General features: G+C 40.0%; 2 protein-coding genes across 3 annotated transcripts in view; one reads left to right on the top strand and one right to left on the bottom strand.

Moving 5' to 3' along the window:
• The window catches only part of NFKB1 (nuclear factor kappa B subunit 1), a 59029-nt gene extending 41817 nt beyond the window's left edge, over positions 1–17212 (bottom strand). For both annotated transcript variants that reach the window (XM_031608833.2, XM_031608831.2), the window contains exons 1-3: positions 17076–17212; positions 4419–4471; positions 3260–3344 (exon numbers count right to left, since the gene is read on the bottom strand). In XM_031608833.2, the coding sequence (XP_031464693.2) occupies positions 3260–3344; positions 4419–4463 (130 nt within the window). In that variant the 5' untranslated portion in view covers positions 4464–4471; positions 17076–17212. The remainder of the gene's footprint in view (positions 1–3259; positions 3345–4418; positions 4472–17075) is intronic.
• LOC149918217 (uncharacterized) lies at positions 16296–18193 on the top strand (the record flags this gene model as incomplete). The annotated part of the gene is made up of 2 exons (XM_090140107.1): positions 16296–17564; positions 18137–18193. Coding segments are annotated over 2 exons (1326 nt in total), but the record flags the coding sequence as incomplete, so codon positions are not given.
• Positions 18194–18721: the final 528 nt, after the last annotated feature.

Below are 18721 nucleotides of genomic sequence, written 5' to 3'. Positions count from 1 at the left end.
GTCATGCTGCCCTGAATCTCTTCCTAGGAATATCTTTCTCTCTCAAAAAATATGAAATACTTTTTTCTTTAAACAGCATCATCTTTGTCCCTCAACACCTTTCCCTCTCAACAGCAAGCATCATAGAAGGCTAGGCAGAGAAGATTCAAGAAACAGTGGCAGCTAAAGAAAACCAGAACAGTGTAATTTTAGCAGCCTACAGATGACATCCTTCAGTTGCTGATGGGCCTGCTTCAACCTCACAGGCTTAGTCTGACTGAAGTAAGAAAAAAAAACAATACTTGAATGCCAACAGCTGGTTAGATGACAGCCTCTAAAACCAAAATAATATCTCTAAAATTCAAAATAATTCATACACAGAGTGCTACATTTTATGGTTGTAGATAATACTGTACAATCAGAAAACAATAAGAAACACCCAAATTTGTAAAAGACTTTGCTCAGAGCTCTGCCCATTTCCTCTCCAATTTAAGGCATCACTACTTTGTCCCCCAATATGCAGTGGACATCACACTGCTGCATATCTGCTTCTACACCTCCTTAATACGTGAAGGATTAGTATTTGGCTCTCAAAAGCAGGATGCTTCCCAATGAGCAAAGAACCTGCAGACTTCACGCCATGCTGCCTTGCTGCTGAAGGTATTTTAAAACATGCAGCTCAGTCCTGCAGTTTGCACTGTTACGGGTGTTGTAAATACAACTTTTTTCACAGAAGGCACACAGACTACTTCTCCTTCTAGATTTAAATGTAAATGTAGACCTTGACCCAAGTAACCATCTACTACAGCTTTAGAGCCAAAATAACCAAGCACTAACCACAATTTTTACTTAAAACTGCTGTGAGACAGAAAAAAAGGAAAGTGGGTAGAAAGATTTGAACACTGACAACTGCATGGAGAAAATCCTTGCCTCACATCTCAAATATTTTTCTACTATTACTGTAAATAGATGACAGAACATCTGTCATCAGAAAGTCCCCAGATTCCCCGGCTATTTGTTGATTCACCTACACTGGCGTGATACGGCAATCCATATATACATCACACCTGCCTGCCAATGTAATAAGTCTGACATTGCTCATTTACAAATGCACAATTAGATGGCATTTCAGTAATAATCTAGTCTGAAACTCATGTTTGTGATAACCTTAAAAGGGAAACGTAAAAAGGATTGGAATCAACTTCTTACTCGGGTAGATAGTGACAAGTCAAGGGGGAATGGTTTTAAGCTCAAGGAGGGAAGGTTTAGATGGGATGTCAGGGGGAAGTTCTTCACAGAGAGTGGTGAGGTGCTGTAGTGGGCTGCCCAGAGAGGTTGCGGATGCTCCGTCCATGGAGCCTTTCAAAACCAGGTTGATGGGGCCCTGGGCAGCCTGCTCTAGTACCAGAACTGGAGGTTGGTGGCCCTGCCTGTGGCAGGGGGGTGGAACTTGATTGTTTTTGGGCTCCCTTCAAACACAAGACATTCTATGATTGTATGGTTATTTCATACTTCTTGACTAAATCCCATTTTGTACACAGAGAATGTGCCAGCTATACTGCAGCAGCAGACAAGATCAGTGCAACAAAGAAAAATTAATAAACGGCAGCTAAGTAATTTTGCAAATTAAGGATATAGCTGGAACTAGCCCTGAAAGAGCTTTCTGAGATTACAGATTCCAGAGAATTCTTAACTCCCCCACATGGTTTTTAAACAGCTGTTTTCCAGCTTAGACAGGAAATAGATATCTGAAAATCAGTTTTATATGTCTGAATATTTTGTATGGAATGAGCCTGGCATGAAGACTATAAACTAAGTTCAGAAGGTAGATGTAAGAAAGATATCATTGTGGGGAAATCAAAATACCAATAAGGTCAACTGTCTCATAAAATCTCTAGGAGAGCAGTGAAGGCCCATTAATCTTACATTAATGAATCTTACTGTACAATTTTATCTGCCTTATTGAAAATGCACTGCAACTAAATGATAGCAATATTCATTTGCTGGATGTTTTTCCATATTTGTCAAGAGCTTTGCTCATCAGTGCAGTTTACCTTGAAACAAATTATCTGTACCATGTGTTTTTCTTGATCCTTGCTCACAACTACTCAGTCAAGAAAACTGAGGTATGATGTAAATCATAAAAAGCACTGAAAGAGTGTCTATTTTTAAATCTGCATTTATTATTACATTAAGGTAGAATTTTAACTACAAAATAAAAGGCCAGTTGCTTATTTAATTCTATCCTTTACACCTTCACTGCTATCAAGTTTCTCAAAAATATATAAAACACAACATACAATATGGGTTTGCTTTTTCAACAAAATAAAGCAATCTCAATGCAGAAGACACTACCTATGTCTTTATACAACAGACCTGAACAAATCAGCAAGACAAAGTGCTATGTTAAAAGATACTAGCGACTATAATAAAGATAGTTAACCAAGAGAAACCTCATATGGTTAAACAGATTTTTATTCTCCTTCTCCTTTTAAACCAGCTATTTTAACAAATTAAGCAGGAGAAATGCAATTTTCTAAATTAAAAATTAAAATTAAGTACAAAGAAATCGAATACCAAAACTAGATCAGGATTGATCAAGCAGCTAATGCTGGCTGAAGAGTTCCTGTTCTGGATCTATACTGCAAGAAACACGTATTACACTTTTGCAGAACACTATTTGCTCATTTGCAGTATTTGGTTGCAAAATCTGACACTGAGATTTCAAACTAGTGCAAAAATTCAGGAAGTCGTCAGGTACACTTAATACCAAACTGCTACATTACAGGAAACAGAGAAGTCACCAAGAAGGAAAAACACATCTGAATGATACAGGAAGTTGCATATACTCTACATTTTATTAGTGAAAAAACAAGCACCTTAAGAATTATTACAACAAATGAAATACTATTTAAGATGAAGGAGAAAAAAACGTACATGTTGCAAACTGGCAATACAAACATCAGAGGTCACTGATTATGCAAATTTAGAATAATAATTATAAAAAAACAGGTCACTCAAAGCTCTTTGGCTAAAGCAATTAACTGACAAACTTTCAGTTTCTGTACAAGTAAAATGAAAATTAATTTGTCTCCCTTGAAACTTTCATAAAGGTAAGTGATGCTTGATGGTGTAATATGAAGTCAAACCAACATATATCTTACAATGTAAACAAACTAGCCTCTGAAAAGAACTTCACACCCGAAAAAAAACAACAACAAAGAAAAGAAGCCAGGAGAAACAGCAGAAAACAACACAATCAAACAGCAACAGTTCCTACCTGTTCGTAGTGGTAAATCTGAAGTGATGTAGCCTGTATTATTAAATATTGTATTCATTCCCATGAGCTGGTCCATTGCAAACATCTATATTGGAAGAGAATACATTCTTCATTACTACACATACAAACCGTTTCCTAAAGCAACTTTTAGGAACAAATTTCAAAGTTCTCTACAATGACTCAGATTCCAATAGGTTAACACTTTATATTTTGGTTTATTTTTCCTGTCAACAGCAATGCCAGCAAAATCGATAGTAGTGAAAGTTTCACCAGTGTGACATGACTGCACTGAGCTCAGCACAGTTTCTAAGCTTGCATTTTGCTTACAGATTAGCGGTCGTCAGTTGTTTGTTCAAAAGAGATTAGATGCCAAATTCTGAAAATCTGACCCTACATGACTTGCTCGAAGACTTGTTGAGAGCCACTTAAGTTTTAATTTCGAATTCTGCAATTAAACCCTACCAGACTACATTCCTTATTCAAATAAATCTACAAATTCTAAAGCAGGAAAACAGAATGCCTAGGTTAAATTACAGTTTTTGTTTTGAATATCGACATGTCTTAACCCACTGTAATTGTTGTCAAGTAAAATCTTCTAAAGTGGAACAAGCATTAAAAAGAAAATCCTCTCTTCTTGGAAATGAAGGTAAGTAGAAATGGTCTGTTCTTCACTCCAACCTTTCACTCAAGCATTATTAATGAAAATTAAAATGAATCATGAAATGATCTAATAAGATGTGGAATTGCTGTGGAAAAGCCAAGATCTGTGTGAGTTTAAGAACATTCTAGTCATCACTATCAATGCAAATTTCACCAGAAATGACAAAAATTAACTTATCAGTGCGTAAGGGGCCTTATTTTCAGATCAAGTCTAATGCCTATCACAGGAGGAAGTTCAGGGCAAATGTCACAGGAAGACAGGCCATAAAAATGAGATGTTTCTTTAAACAAGCTTGTTCCTCCTTTAGACTTCAGCCATTCCACCAATGGTGAGGTAACTTTACTGGTCATGGAAAGGCTGGCTTAAGAAATAAAAATAGCTGGGATGCTTTTTATATTTCCATGCTCTTAAGCCTAAGAAATGACAGGACAGTATAAGAGGCAGACAGAAAGACCCAGAATAGAAAAGAGGGATATTAAAATAAACAAACCCACTTACTTGGGGATCTGACACTCCCATAATATATGGATCCTCTCCTGCCATTTTAAGTCCTGAAACACAGAAAGAATAAGAACTCTCATTTTTCTTTTCAATATAGATGAATACTCAAAGTCAGATGAGCTAAAAAGCCCATCTCTGACCCATCTTAATTTACTTACAGTATCAGTGATTTATAAAATGCTCCTAAAATTCCCCAGTATCTGCATAGAACAGGCTAAGGACTGGACAAGCTACAGCTAGGATCTTCCATTGCTTGCTCCCAAGCAACTCAAGACTCTAGTCAAAGTCCTGAAATCTAAATTTATTGCAAATTCATTAAAATTAGGAATTAATTTGTATTTCTCTTCAGCCTGACTATTCTGCTTGAGTAAGCAAAATCATTATCATAGCATAGCAAAGGAAGCACTGCATTTTTATACAATGAAAAGTCTTAAAATCATTAATGTATGAATGAATCCTAACTTCTTGTGAAGTACTACTAAATGAAAGATTAGAATGTTCTTTCTTGAAGATCTTATATTTTTTCTTTAAATACAAAAATGAGTCAAATATTGACTCCTTTGAAGCCTGACTCCTTTCTTTCCTGAGGTCCACAAATGTTTGGCATCCAGACACGCATAGTGCTGACAGTGACAATTATGGCTATACAGAAAACATAGTCCTCTGTAGAGGTCTTGATGTCAGTGTTGGTCACTGGTAAATTTTAGCCTGCCTTATCTTTCCAGGACACGTAATGATAAGCCAGTAGCAAAACTTGGAAATTTTCTTAGGAACTTTCTAAGTCTGCTTTAAAATATAGCTGTTATTTCTTCTCATGTAAACATTATTGAAAGAATTGCAATTCCATTGTAAAAAAAAAAAAAAAAAAAAAAAGAGGCTCTCCAAGGGGCCACCTGAAAATAACAATAGTGACAATTTCAAGAGACTCATGTCTGCATACACACAGACATTCTGAATAAGGATAATAACTAATAACAATTACAAACATGTTGCTGGCACTCATACTCCACCAGAGTGAACATGAATCATGTTTCAAAGTGAACCAGTAAACAGATAAAGAAAAACTGAGTCACTGCATGCACTCTGCCTAAATTAGGCAAATATCCAACAGATAACTGGAATATTTGGATGTTTCACTTTGACAGAGACTCAGACCATTAATGAGCTGCAGTGACAACACACAGCCATCCATAATACACCAGGAGAAAATTGATGAAAATTTTAAACGGTGAAAGAGGAGACACTCGACACAGTCATGTGTTCCAGCAAAAAAGAGGTCCATGTGGATAAGATGATTTTTTAACCTAGAAAATAAAAGCACTTGCTTGTTTATAATCAAATTTTAGAAAGAAATATTTACCAAGTAATAACCATTTGCTGTATTTGAGCAAATACCAAAGAATTGGTCATAAGATTTCAGCCAAAAAATGAGACAGCCAGATACTCATACTCTACCTTATTTCCCATCACTTGAGCAACCTAGACACCAGCCAGTCACGTTTCATAACAAGCACTTTCTATAAGGACTGTTTTCACTAATAATTTGTTAATACAAGGCATTTTTAACAAAACCTTCTGTATACTATGAACTTTAGATTCTGAAAGATGTTTTTCTTTGATGTTTTATTTGCATAAAAAGATCACAACTCTCATAACTCATTGACAAGTTACTGAAATCACTGAAAGGACTGTAATCCAGTTTTTGGCAAACACTTCCCAACTGAAGGTATGGATGTTATGGTAAACAATCTGAGAACCTCAATAGCCAACATTTTTTAGGAAGTGTCAGACTACACCCACAGCTGCACACTGACCAGGTAACCGTAACTACAATTGCCAGATTTCTTCTGAACAAGCAGAATAAAAACTCTTCCCTAAGTCTTGTTTTGTCATCTCTCATGTTTAATTTCTTACTATTTCCTGAGTCATATAAACAAAGTTATGTTTAGAAATACCTAAAATTCCCAGATAAGAGTAACAAAGATTCTGAGGAACTAAAATCAATAGCAACTATCCAGTTTGCTAATTGCATACTTCTTCACAAACTTTTCAAACAGGACATCTCACAACTTTATCTGCAAGCTCAACAGGATAAACTTAACACAATTTTCCACCACCTTTGCCCCACTCTGTTTTCTCTGACCGCACCACTCTCACTCCAGCAAAATTCTGTGCGAAAACCTGTGATTTGTAGTTGAAAAATACTGTAGAGGCAGTACTACTGAAAACTTTTAATTTAACAACCAGTGAGACCAAAGTTATCTCAGAAACAAACGTCTGCTAGCATCAGTCCTTCAAATTCACCTTATCAGAACTGCTATTTCTGGTTTGGTTGTGTTTTTTTTTTTTTTTGGCAGATCCAAGAAATAACAACATCCCCAGAGCAAAGATGAATGTTCCATTCAGAAGCAAGGTTGCTACCTGCATACTGCACTGCATGTCTGTATTAAAGCATTTGTAACCAGACACTAAGAACAACCACTCAAGCACCAAAAGCACAGGTACCTCTTACTTAAGCTGCTGTGCTAGGGGGAAAGGTTAAAGACATTCTCTCTGGCATAAATGCTAAGCTGGCTTATTATAAACACTGGATGACTTAGATGTGCAAATATTCAGTTTTGTGTATATAAATTGACACTTGAGTGCCTTTTCAGGGCATAGACAAAAATTAACCCAGCAATTTAAAATGAGCCCTCTAAATGCCTGAGAACACTTTCTGTTTTACTACCTGCTTTGTCTCTTTCAAAGGCAAACAAAGGACAAAACTGTTCCCATACCTCCAGAATAGCATTTTTGCTTGGCATTTTTTTTAGCTATCAAATCTCTAAGCTTCCTCTTCTTCTAAGAAGACTGTGGCAAATCCAGGAAATGTCAATAACATGACAGAAAAAACCCACAAACATATGCACAAAGTCAGACTATCATTAAAGACAGAGCCTAATACTTAATTGTTTATCTTTTAATCGCCCTCTCCTCCTATTGCTTGAATTTCTATGCACCTTCCCAGCATGCATAGAAGATGAGCACCTACCATGAGTAGCTTTGTTCACTCTCACCTTGTGAAGAGAGGTACCTGAGCCATACTGTGGCTCAGAGATAGTTCTTATTCAAGCTGTATCTGCTGCTATATGCATCTTAGAAATGTCAGGTCAGAAATACAATTCTCATTTGAAGATGACTGGGATTAAAGCTGTTTCATGGAAGTTTGTTTTACCATATATGTCTGGTTCCCATATATATATTTCCAGATACCTGAAGACCACAATGAACCACGACACTATGTACCCTGTAGATCCTCTGAAATCTTTCAGATGAGTGCACCCAGGAACTAAATGTTTCAACTCACAGTAGTTTTCAGTGTGAATATTCAGTGAAGGGTGAAGGAACACCATTTTGCTCATAGCACAAAAAGAAACCCTAAAATCCAGCTCCATTTTTCAAAACCACACCGCTGCACCTACTGAGGGAATTTAACTGTGTGCACACGTGTACTCCTCTCTCCTCCACAATGAGTCAGTTACTCTCATGAAAAAAGTTTTTAAAAATGATTTAAAAAAAAACCAAAAAAACAAACAGGCAGACATATGGTTTCATACACATATATGGAACCTGACTGGACTGCACCAACCTAACCAACCAACTGATCATAATGGCAGATAGCTTGCCTCTCTCCTCCTCATTAATACCTGAATAATACCTGGTACAAGCAGCCACTGACAGAAGAACACAGAATTCATTTATTGTATTCTGAATGTTTATTAAAAAGCTCCATATGGATCAGACATTTAAATTGGAAAAATCATAATTCATCATAATAGGAACACTATTATTCAGGAACACAATTGCACAGACAAGCATAACCTAATGCAACTACTAGAAATCAAAGTTTAATGTCTGATCCAGACACTAACACCCAGTTATTTAAGAATATTTCTCACTCAGCAGATGCATTCCATTAAAAAAAAATAATTAAAAAAAAAAATCAAGACTTCAGACTCCATCCTAGCTTTGTTCTCCTAACACTGGCTTGGGTAAAAACCCAAATAGTGCATGCACAATCAGATTAGGATGGCTTCTTATGCCTGCAAACAGAAAACAAAATCATTTGAATACTCCCTAAATAAGAGGTCTGCTCCAAAAGTAATGCCACCTATATCACTATGTTGCCCTGTGATGTCAGAGGTGGGTGTTGGTGGTATGGCAGTAGAGGTTGAACCCTCCCACCAATATTCCATTACATTTCATTACTGTGAAATGGATGGCAACAGAGAGGCAGTTTGACAATATGGCAGTGAGTACGAAGCAAAGGAAAGGAAATGAAATGAATTCCACTAAGCAGAAAAAAACTGCACCCAGTGATACTAAATAATGCCTGATGAACGTATATGGAGATCAAACAGTGGATGTGAGTACAGTGGGGTGCTAGGTAGAGTGCTTCAGCAGTGGTGACAGTGGGCCACCTGGGCTGGCACAGATTTTATGAGCACAGCATGCAGGCTTTTGTTCATTGCTGCAAAAATGAATAGCTAATGGTAATAACTATGATGAAAAATAGTGGTTTGTAGCTGAGAATTTGCTGTATCAACTAATTATTGTGTTCTTTGTGTATACTGTTATTGTGTTCTTTGTATCTGCTGTAGTTTCCATGGAAATAAACAGGAGGCATTACTTTCAGAGCAACCTATGTCTCAGCCCCAAAAGAAATGTGAGCTTTAATCCCCTAATTCTGAATAGTCAAGTTTTGAAGTCACTGGTAAACTTACAGATGAAGATAACTCTTCACACAGAACCAGCTAAAAAACACCGTATGTGCTTCCTTTCCCAGACCTTCAAAGAGACACGGTAAGCACGTCTCTACTTTTCATCTGTGAATATGTTGGGGATTTGTTGTTCTTTTTTTATTTTATCAGTTTGCAGTGACAAAGGATAGAGAGGTTCACCAACTTCTCTATCCCACAAAGATTTTCATCATAAATGAGAGTGATGCACAATGGAGACTCTGTAGCCACTCATCTCTTAAACTGTTGTACATAATGTCCATTATAACCTCAGAAAATGAACACAAAGGACTTGCATTACGGTGTCTGCCTGCTGCTGTGTTTTAAAATATAAAACATCAACTCATCTTCCTGAAACATGCCCATTATTTTTAACTAGTTCACTGTAAAGACTGAGCTCAGAATAGATTAATATTTTATGGAAAAAGGTTTGTTTATAGCACAGATCAGCGTAACGGGATAGAAATTAAGACATTCTGTAAATGGCAGACTGGAGGTACATATGTTAGTGGGTGATGATCTTTATTACTCAAAGATCAATACAGTCTTGAACTGGAATTAGCCTGACAGTTTAAAGAAAGCTTTCATTTTAAAGAACACCCCTTCCCACTTTTTAGGGTTGGGATTCAAAAGGCAGAGGTAGCCTCCAGACATGAAAACACAACTATTACACTTCAAATGACCTGACTGACATACTGAACGCACACTTCTTCCTGCATTTTTTTTCTAGCAGGGTCTTTTCCTCTTTAATTTGGCAGTTGTAATTTAACTGTTAAAAATAAGTTTCTTCAATCAGACACAATGAAAATTTGCTGTGGTTATTCTCTTAAGCCTACTTATTTTGCTTATTAAAAATAGGATTAAGGATGAAAGAGAGACAAAGACTCTTTTTTGTTTTGTATGTGTTTTGTATATACATCTAATCCTATGTGCCCCCCATTTGGGCTGCACAACACAGCAGACTCTCTGATTGCAGAGAACTCTTCACAAGAAGCATCAAGTTCTCTGAAATTCTCTAGCAGTCTTGATACACTGAGTTAGAAACAGTAACTGCTATGCTGTTCAGTCTCCACAGTGCTTCACCTGGTATTGTTTACTTCTCTATTTACCTCTTTTAGGAGTAACTATCCATCCTTGCACACTTTCCTAACAATCTGTACACAGAAAACTGTTTTAGACCAGCATTTCCAGAACTGCGAGGAATATACTGTGCAATACAGATGCTGCAAACTGCCAGGTAGGGCTGGAATCATAACAAGAGCTGCAATGAGATGATTTTGGCTAGATGAAGACAACAGGCTGCTTGGACAGAACAAAGATACTGTTCCAAGGTATTTAGACTGAAGCCTTCAGCAGCATCCTAGAGCTGGGCTGCTGCACACCTCCTCTAATGCTCAGCCTTTTCACCTTGTTCTGGACACCCTCCCATCTTCATCCAGTGCTTCAATTCCCCTGAAACCCAGCTTTTTTTCCCATAATACAATTTGCACAGCTCAAGGGCAAAAGCCTTTGAGGCAAAATATATTCTTAGAAAAGCACTGGGGGGGAAGGGGAAGGAAGTTAGAGAATTGCTGTTATCTACTTCTGCATAGAACAGCAGGTTTAGATCTTCTAAAGCTTCAAGATGCAAGCTGTGTCATGAACCTACAGCAGTTAAATACACATTAAATTGACCAGTTTCATTTCTTTTAAGTCCTTCTAACCACTTAAAATTTTTAGAGCTTAATAAAAGATATTTTTCTTAAGAAAAATGAACCCATTTTTTGTTAAAAGCAATGTAATAGGGACTACTGTACAGGCAGGGTTCCAAGCATTTGCTGGCATTTGGAACACACTGTCCAAACCTGCTTAAAGCAGGTCAACACAACTAGGCTCCAACAGCTGCTAACTACCAGCATCCTGCACTTCCAACACCGTGCGAATACGGAACTGCTGCAGAAACTGTTTCAGGGGAAGAATACGAGGGAGCGGGGAAAGTGAGGGAAAAGAAGGGAGATACCTCCCTCCCAAATACTAGGAAACCATAATCTCAACACAGAAAAGATTTTACCAACAGTTATTTACATTGCTCTCAAGTACTCACATTGTCTGCACTCACTTTAATAAATTACACTGTTTCTGAAGTCCCTGGATAAAGGTTTAGAGTGGACAAAATATCTGTCATTTAGATTAATATTGTCCTGAGGCCCAATCGGGAAAACAGAATAAATGTGAGCTATAGACATACATAAAGGTTTTCCCAAGCGGATGAAAAAAGTGCTACAGAACGCAACCCCTGGGGTTATTCTAAATAAAAGGTGATTAACAGCTGCAGTATTCTGAAACATACAAAGTAAACAGAAACAAAAAAAATACAAGAACGTATGTACACTTTTACTCACATTATGATACAGACATCAAACACAAACAGAACAGTATGTTTAAAAGCATGAAAGCAATTGCTAGCTTGTGTAAGTTGACAAGAAGCCCCCATCAATTATGATTGTTGGTTTTTTTATGGATTTTTTTAAAATGCATTTTAATTCAACATGAAATTTGCTTTTAAATGTACTAAAACAGGATAAGAAATATTAGTCATCTATAACTTCAGTGCTGTGGAGTGGAGTTGTTTTGAGTAAACTACTCTCAATATAAATCTCAATGTTCAACTTCTGCAGTACAAGTGTAGGTAAACTGTGCTCGCTACTTCCTTAAGCTAACACACAGAGTTAGTATCTACAAAGAAAGATTCCAGTATAAGCACTCAGCAGTAAGAAGGGAGTCGTGCAGAGACTTTTCTTTTTTTTTTAAACGCTACTTTCCTCTGCAGATTCTCATCCATAGAATTCTGAAGCTGCAGTAACACTACATAACCCAAGATGACACAACTTGTCTGTTTGTTTTTCTAGTACACCAGCACAAATTGCCTCCTCTTGTTATTAACTGGGTTTGCTTATTATTTCCTGTTGGATGGGGTGGGGAGTTGTTGCTGTGTGTTTTTTTTTAATTAAAAAAATGCTGACATAAAATTTTAAAATATTTTCTAAGGTGCACCATTGGACAACAGTATTAAAACTACAAACCACTTGGGAAATGAAAGTGATCACAAAGATTAAAGATTTCAAAAGAGGGCAATGCTTTGAATCTGAAATTTTTAGTGCAGAATTACCTACAGGAAATGGAGAGTCAGAATTATTAACTCACATAATCATCACATTTAAAGGAAAAATTATAGCATAGGGAAACTTATTTGGCGGATAATATAACAGTTGTTCATGTAGTCCATGTAGTCATGTAAGTATCTTTACGACCAAGTTCTTTGCCTGTTTTGATCCTTTACCAGATGCCAAAGCAGCAAACCAACACAACAAGAGGGAATGAAATGCCCTAAACACAAACTGTTTTTCCAGGACAACATTAGAAGAAAATTAAAATGTTTTTATTAGAATACATTCAAAACAATTTAATCCAAAGTAATAAACGGTATTCAAATGTATCAGAATGTGCTTATCGCATATATTTAACGCTAAGTATATGTAAAAATACTGAGGTTTAACACAGCAAAACAACTCCATTAAGTGCACTGTATTTTAGCCACAAGGCAGTAACTTTGCTTGAAGTAACGTAAAAATTGTGTTAAAATGCTGCTACTTTTTGCTGTAGATGAAGAAGAATCACTGAATGTTCTTCAGGAATAGCCCTAGTTCGTATGAAATTGTTCAAAGTCAAATACTAACTCAAAGAGAACACACATACCCACTTCAGAAGCCTTAAGTGAAATGAATCATCAGCACTAAAGAGCAAACCTTTTCCTTTTTGAGGAGAGAAAGAACAGCGCTGCTGAGAAGCTAAACAGCAAGGAAACCCAGAGGTCCAGTTCACATAAGGTTTACCATATCAGCAGCTGCTTTTACACAGGTTCTGAAGTCCTACTGAAGGACAGCCTCCATTTAAAGAACACAGCTGCAAAGAAGGGCTCAGAGGGCAGCAAGGGCAGTTACCACTGCAAGTACAGCAGCGAGCCAATGAATCCTCGGTATCCCTTGGCTCATCAACAGCCTCTGAAAATACACCTTGGCAGAAACGGTTGGTTAAAGAAGTGACACAGGCAGCTGAACCACAGAGGTCGAACTGAGAACAGCATCAGTGCGGTTATGCCAAGAGCCCTAAAGCTGAGGCGTCCCAATCTTCCCCGGCCCACGGCTTAAAGCTACAGCTGCAAAGTGGTTACTATGGCTTCTATTTTCCCCTCCATGTTTTACAGAGAAATAATACAACTCCCTCAGCATTAATTTTCTCCAGTAGACTCTAACGTAATAAAGAACATTTAGACTAAACTAATGCAACTTAAAACAAAAACCACTCGCTTTGATGACTGCATGTGTGTTACAGTTTGTCCATAAGTATGCAAGCACACAAGTAAAATTTTCAAAACAAAACAACACAAACACACAATGCAGACCTACTTTGCTTTTGATCTGTGATACCAGTGCAGTCTGCTCTATGGATTGAATTCTAGCTTAGCTAGTTCTGTGTTTTAAGTGAAGAGAAAATGAAATGTGACGCTGCTTTTCAGAACACCAAAGCTGAAAGGGGAAAAAAAGAAATGCACGCAGTAGCAACAGCAACTTCCTCCCCACACAAGGTCTGCCAGCTTCATCGAAATCCTCAGCACCTCTCTTTTCACCTCGAGATCAGAACCATCTGGAACATCTCTTCAAACCTTACTTCTCAATCTGCCAGCAGCACTTCAATAAAATAAACCTTTCACTGAATTCTTCCTATACTCAAAATTGGATGCAAACATTGAGTCTGGCTGACCTAAGGGCACAATTAATGACAACTGTAATTATGACGTTACTGATGCAGAGCTTCATGAAAGGTTCGCAGTTCACTTACTGGACATCAAATTACAACTTCCATTTCTAAAATCCCTGTGTCAGCTGAAAGTGACCAAGACCAGAGTTTCTTTTTCATTATTTAACCTGAAACTTTCTCTTTTCCTTATCTGTTATTTTATGCCTGAGAACCAACGAGAAGCGACCAATATATTAGAAAAAAAATTAAACCAACTTTAGACTTCTCTTTACTTAAGGAAAGAGTAACAATTTTCTAAATTCAGATGTGTTTGCTTTTATGAAAGAGTTGGCACACATTTACAGCACTCAAAGTAGGAAGATTTTAGTGAGTGAGTTTTCACATGATCTATGTAAACATAGAATAATTACCCAGAATATCTTAAGGCTGCAGAATTTTCTGACCAACAGCTACACTGTAAGTCCTATTCTAAGTTATTAAAATGATAATATTGCTTTCCACCATATGTTTGCAGCTTCAAGACATTCACTATGCACACAAGTAACTACTAAGGGAATTTTAAGCTTTCTGGGCAGCACAGGGGATCCTTGATGGTAAAGACTTCTGGGCCTTCTAACTTGGTTCTGGTCCCTCCAGAGCCACATGTGTTGTGAAGCATGATAAAATGAATTCCAAACTGAACTTGGCTTTGGACCTTGCATGCATTCATCAAGGAAGGCATAGGAATGTTTTGGGGAAAGGGAATGATGAAGAAGAGGAAATCTATTTTCATGAAATTTTATATATATATATATATATATATATATATATATATATATATATATATATATATAATTTATTATATTTTTATATATATATATATATATAATTTATTATATTTATATATATATATATATATATATAATTTATTTTATATATATATATATATATATATATATATATATATATATATATATATATAATATATTAATTACCAAATTTGAGTCAGTTGTATTTATGTGTAAGTGCCCAAATACTGGAATCACATAACGCTACCTCAAAAAAAAAAAAAAAAAAAAGAAGTACATTTGCAGTTATTTAAATTGATTTAGAAAGTTAAATGCAAAGTAACATTGACAAACAATTGCTACTTTTCAATGATTGAAGCAGAAAATGTTACAGCATGCATCTCAAGGAAGCACTGCTCTGCCTTTCAGCCTCTCACCCTGTCCAAAGATGACTTTTTCCTCTCCCAGCACGTTTACTTTATCAGCAAATTTTTCTGATTTCAAAAACATCATGAAGGCACTGACTGAACTAAATGTGTATGATTATGAAATTCACTACAATTTTTAAAAAGCACACAATACACACCATGACATGAAATGAAACAAAGCCATTCTCAATTTTAAACCTTTAACTCTGTTCAAAGTATTTTCATTACTCACAAGACAATTTCATTTTGTGGTGACTGCTGTCAATCAACATTTTTTCTTGGAAAAAAAAGGTGGGGTGGGGGGGACAGAGGACAGAAGGAAGGCAGCGTTTTCCTCTTCTCCTCAATACTTCTGATTAAAACATTTTAACAGGTCTTTCATGTTTTGCAGTACTAAGCTTCCTTGAAATCTCTGCTGCAATCTCCTGAAAACACTACGGTCAACCCTGACAATAACACTTCAGGGGATCACATTGGTCAAATTACTGAGCCACAAAAGTTTACAGAACAGAGAACCTCCAGATAGTTACAGGCTGCTTTTTCCCTCTTTCATTTTCTCAATTAAACTGCGTATTACAAAACACTGCAGACAGGATGACGTCTCCAAATGACATCTTGGTTAATGCTTTCCTAGAACAGACAGCCGGGAAATAACAAAGCTGCTTTAACCAAAACATTATTGCAACAGCCAATGCTTTGCAGCACACAGCACACACTCTAGATGTAAATAGGAATAAAGAGCCCTATTTTCAACCTGTCCTGTCAGCCCAACGGTGGTGGCAATGCACAGCACCTTCAGCCTCGTAAGGCAAGCACCGGGTGAGGGAAAGTTCCACTCAGTACTGAGCTCGGTCTCTGTTAGAAGAGTAAATTAGAAGAGGACATCAGAAGAAGGGAACTAAACATGGCAAAGATTATAGGTGCCATAAGGCGGTTGTTTCGAGTCTGTGCTACTTTATAAAGCACTACCCTTTAGCAAAGGCTCAGAGCATTTTTAAGCAGGAAGGCGAAGCGCAGTACCAAAGTCACCGGGATCTCTGCCTCTGAGCCTCATCCGGAAAACGCTCACAGGCACTCCTAATTCACTGATTTGAATGAAATTACTGCCGCGCACCGCATTACGATAACGGCCACGTAACACCAGCTCCGGTCAGAAACGGCGCTCGTTCGGGTGAGAGCGAAGTCAGCCACCAGCGCCGCTCTGCCCCGAGTTACCATGGGAGCGCAGAGCATCAACGGCTCCAAGCGCCCGCGCCGAGGAGCAGCCGAACGCAACGGCTGCCTTCCAGAGCGTCCTTCCGCCGCCCTTCCGACACCGCGTGCGACGCGACGCTCCGGCCGCCCCGCCGCCTGCAGGCAGGCAGCGCGCCCAGCTGCCGCAGCCGTGGCGGGAGCGTCCCGTCGCACCGCAGCCCCGGGGCCCCGCGGCCGGCAACCCCCCCACCCCCCACACACGCAGCCGCGGGGCTCCTTCTCGGCTCGACGGTCTTGTTCTCAGCCACGCACCGTGACAACCAGCGCGACGAGCCTCCTGCAGCCGCTCCGGGAAACTCGCTGAAGAGCCGCGACGCGTCTACAGCGCGACCCTTCAAACCCGCACCAGAAATACAAACAACAACAACAACAAAAAAGAAAGGACGGCGGGGCGGCGGCCGCCCTTCGCACAAACTCGGCACCAGGAAGCGGGGAGTGCCCGCGCCCCGGCCCGCCGCCGGTGTCCGCCTTCCTCCCCCACCCCGGCCGCTCCCGGCGCCTCAGGGCCCGGCCCGGGGGTTAAAGCTCCCCGCCCGCGGCGCGGCCGCCCGGCCCGGTGCAGGAAGCGCGGCCGGCGGAGGCAAACGGGCGCCGCGGGACGGCTGGGCGGGAAGAGAGCGGCGGTCTCACCTGGCTCAGCGCAGGGCTGGCGGAGCCGCGCCGTCGTCGCCTCTGGGTCCCGGCCGCGCACCGCTCAGCGCCGCGCCATGTCAGCGGCGTGACGCCGCCCGCGCCCCGGCTCCGCGCGGACTTTCCCCCGTTCTTCCCTCCTCCGGCCCCGCCGCCGGCCCGCTGGCGAGGGCAGCCGAGCGGCACCCCGGCCCGCGCGGCCGCCGCCTGCCTTCCCTCCGCCCCTGCCCCCGGCCCGCCGCACTTCCTGACTGGAAATTCCCGCTGACGCTCCGGCGGCGCAACGGCCGCGCGGGAGAGCCGGGGCGGGGCGGGAGGCAGCGCGCGGCCGCTGGGGGGCGGCTCGTGCCGGGGGCTCGCGCGGCCTCGCGCCCTCACAGCCCGCGGCGGGAGCGCCGTCAGCGCTGCGCGGGAGGTGCGAGGCGGCGGGTGTCGGAGCTCCTACGGGCCCCAAGAAAGCCCCGAAAGGGGAAATTGGCGCGGAGGAACGTAAGCCTGCTGATGTAGTACACCTTGCCGCTAGCTTCTTTGTAAAAGGAGGTGTACTGATTGTCCTTCACCTGAAAACAGCACCGAGCAGGGAGCGCGGGCTACGCGGCATCCTGTGGGTCCACCCTGCCTCTAGCAGAGCAGATGTCCGGGCGAGTTAACTGCTGTGAACTAAATACAAGTCTCGGCACCAACCTGATTTCTCAGTGCTGAAGGCCAGCGCTGCAGAGCAGTAACCAAGTCTCTCACCGCAGCTGAAGGAAGCCAGCCTGAGCCACGTATAACGTGTATATCATGTATTTCACGTACATTTCATGAAATACTGCTGAGCCTTAAACCCGTTTGCCGAGAAGCACCTCTGAGCACAGCCAGTGTGGCTCATCTGAGGCACATCAGCCAGAAACTCACTGGCACACCTGCGAGGGGCTCAATTTTGTGGTGCCAGAGTTACCTAAGACAGCACCTCACTCATTTAACTCAGAGCTGAAAATCATAAATGATGAGAAAGGTTAAAAACTCGAACCAACAGCATTGTGAATGAAATGATGTGATTTTTGCTTCTTGTGTTGAAGGAAGAGACCCCTGTCCAGAGCAAAAATGGAGCCAGAAGAAATGACGTCAAATCATAAGCAACCTGTTGATTAGGTAAGGGAAAAAAAAAGGGGGGGGATTTTTACTGGCGAGTAGTTATGTACCTGTATTTAACACTATATATACACAACTCAGTCATGTTGTAAAGGGAGATTCTGCTGCTGAACACTCCCAGTCTGTCCATGTGTAGCTGATTCCATCTATAGCAAGATAGTTAGGTTCAGCTGTGCAAACAGTTTGTCTACAAACTCTGGCTTGAAACAGAGATTTGCTTATTTGAAGTTGGTAATTATGCTGCAAAAGGTGCTTAGAAATGCACAAGTTTGTCTCTATCTCTTAATATGGGAACTGAAATCTCATACAGGTTACTCATAAGAGCATACAAGACAACAGCCGTTTCCTTTATTTGTATTGCCACTCTGTGATGCAGATCTAAAGGTACACTCACCCACTGTCTTCCCAATCCAAGCTTTCACAACTCAGTAGTTCTGAATAAAATGTTTTTCCTTAGGGGTAATTCCTGTACTCCCAAGACCTGGTTTTAATGTATTCCATAGAAGCAAGTG

The sequence above is a fragment of the Phasianus colchicus genome, chromosome 4, assembly GCF_987193195.1.
Source record: "Phasianus colchicus chromosome 4, bPhaCol1.hap1.1, whole genome shotgun sequence".
Taxonomy (NCBI): domain Eukaryota; kingdom Metazoa; phylum Chordata; class Aves; order Galliformes; family Phasianidae; genus Phasianus; species Phasianus colchicus.
Note: the sequence above shows the minus strand (reverse complement) of the source record. Positions and strands in the feature narration are given on the sequence as shown.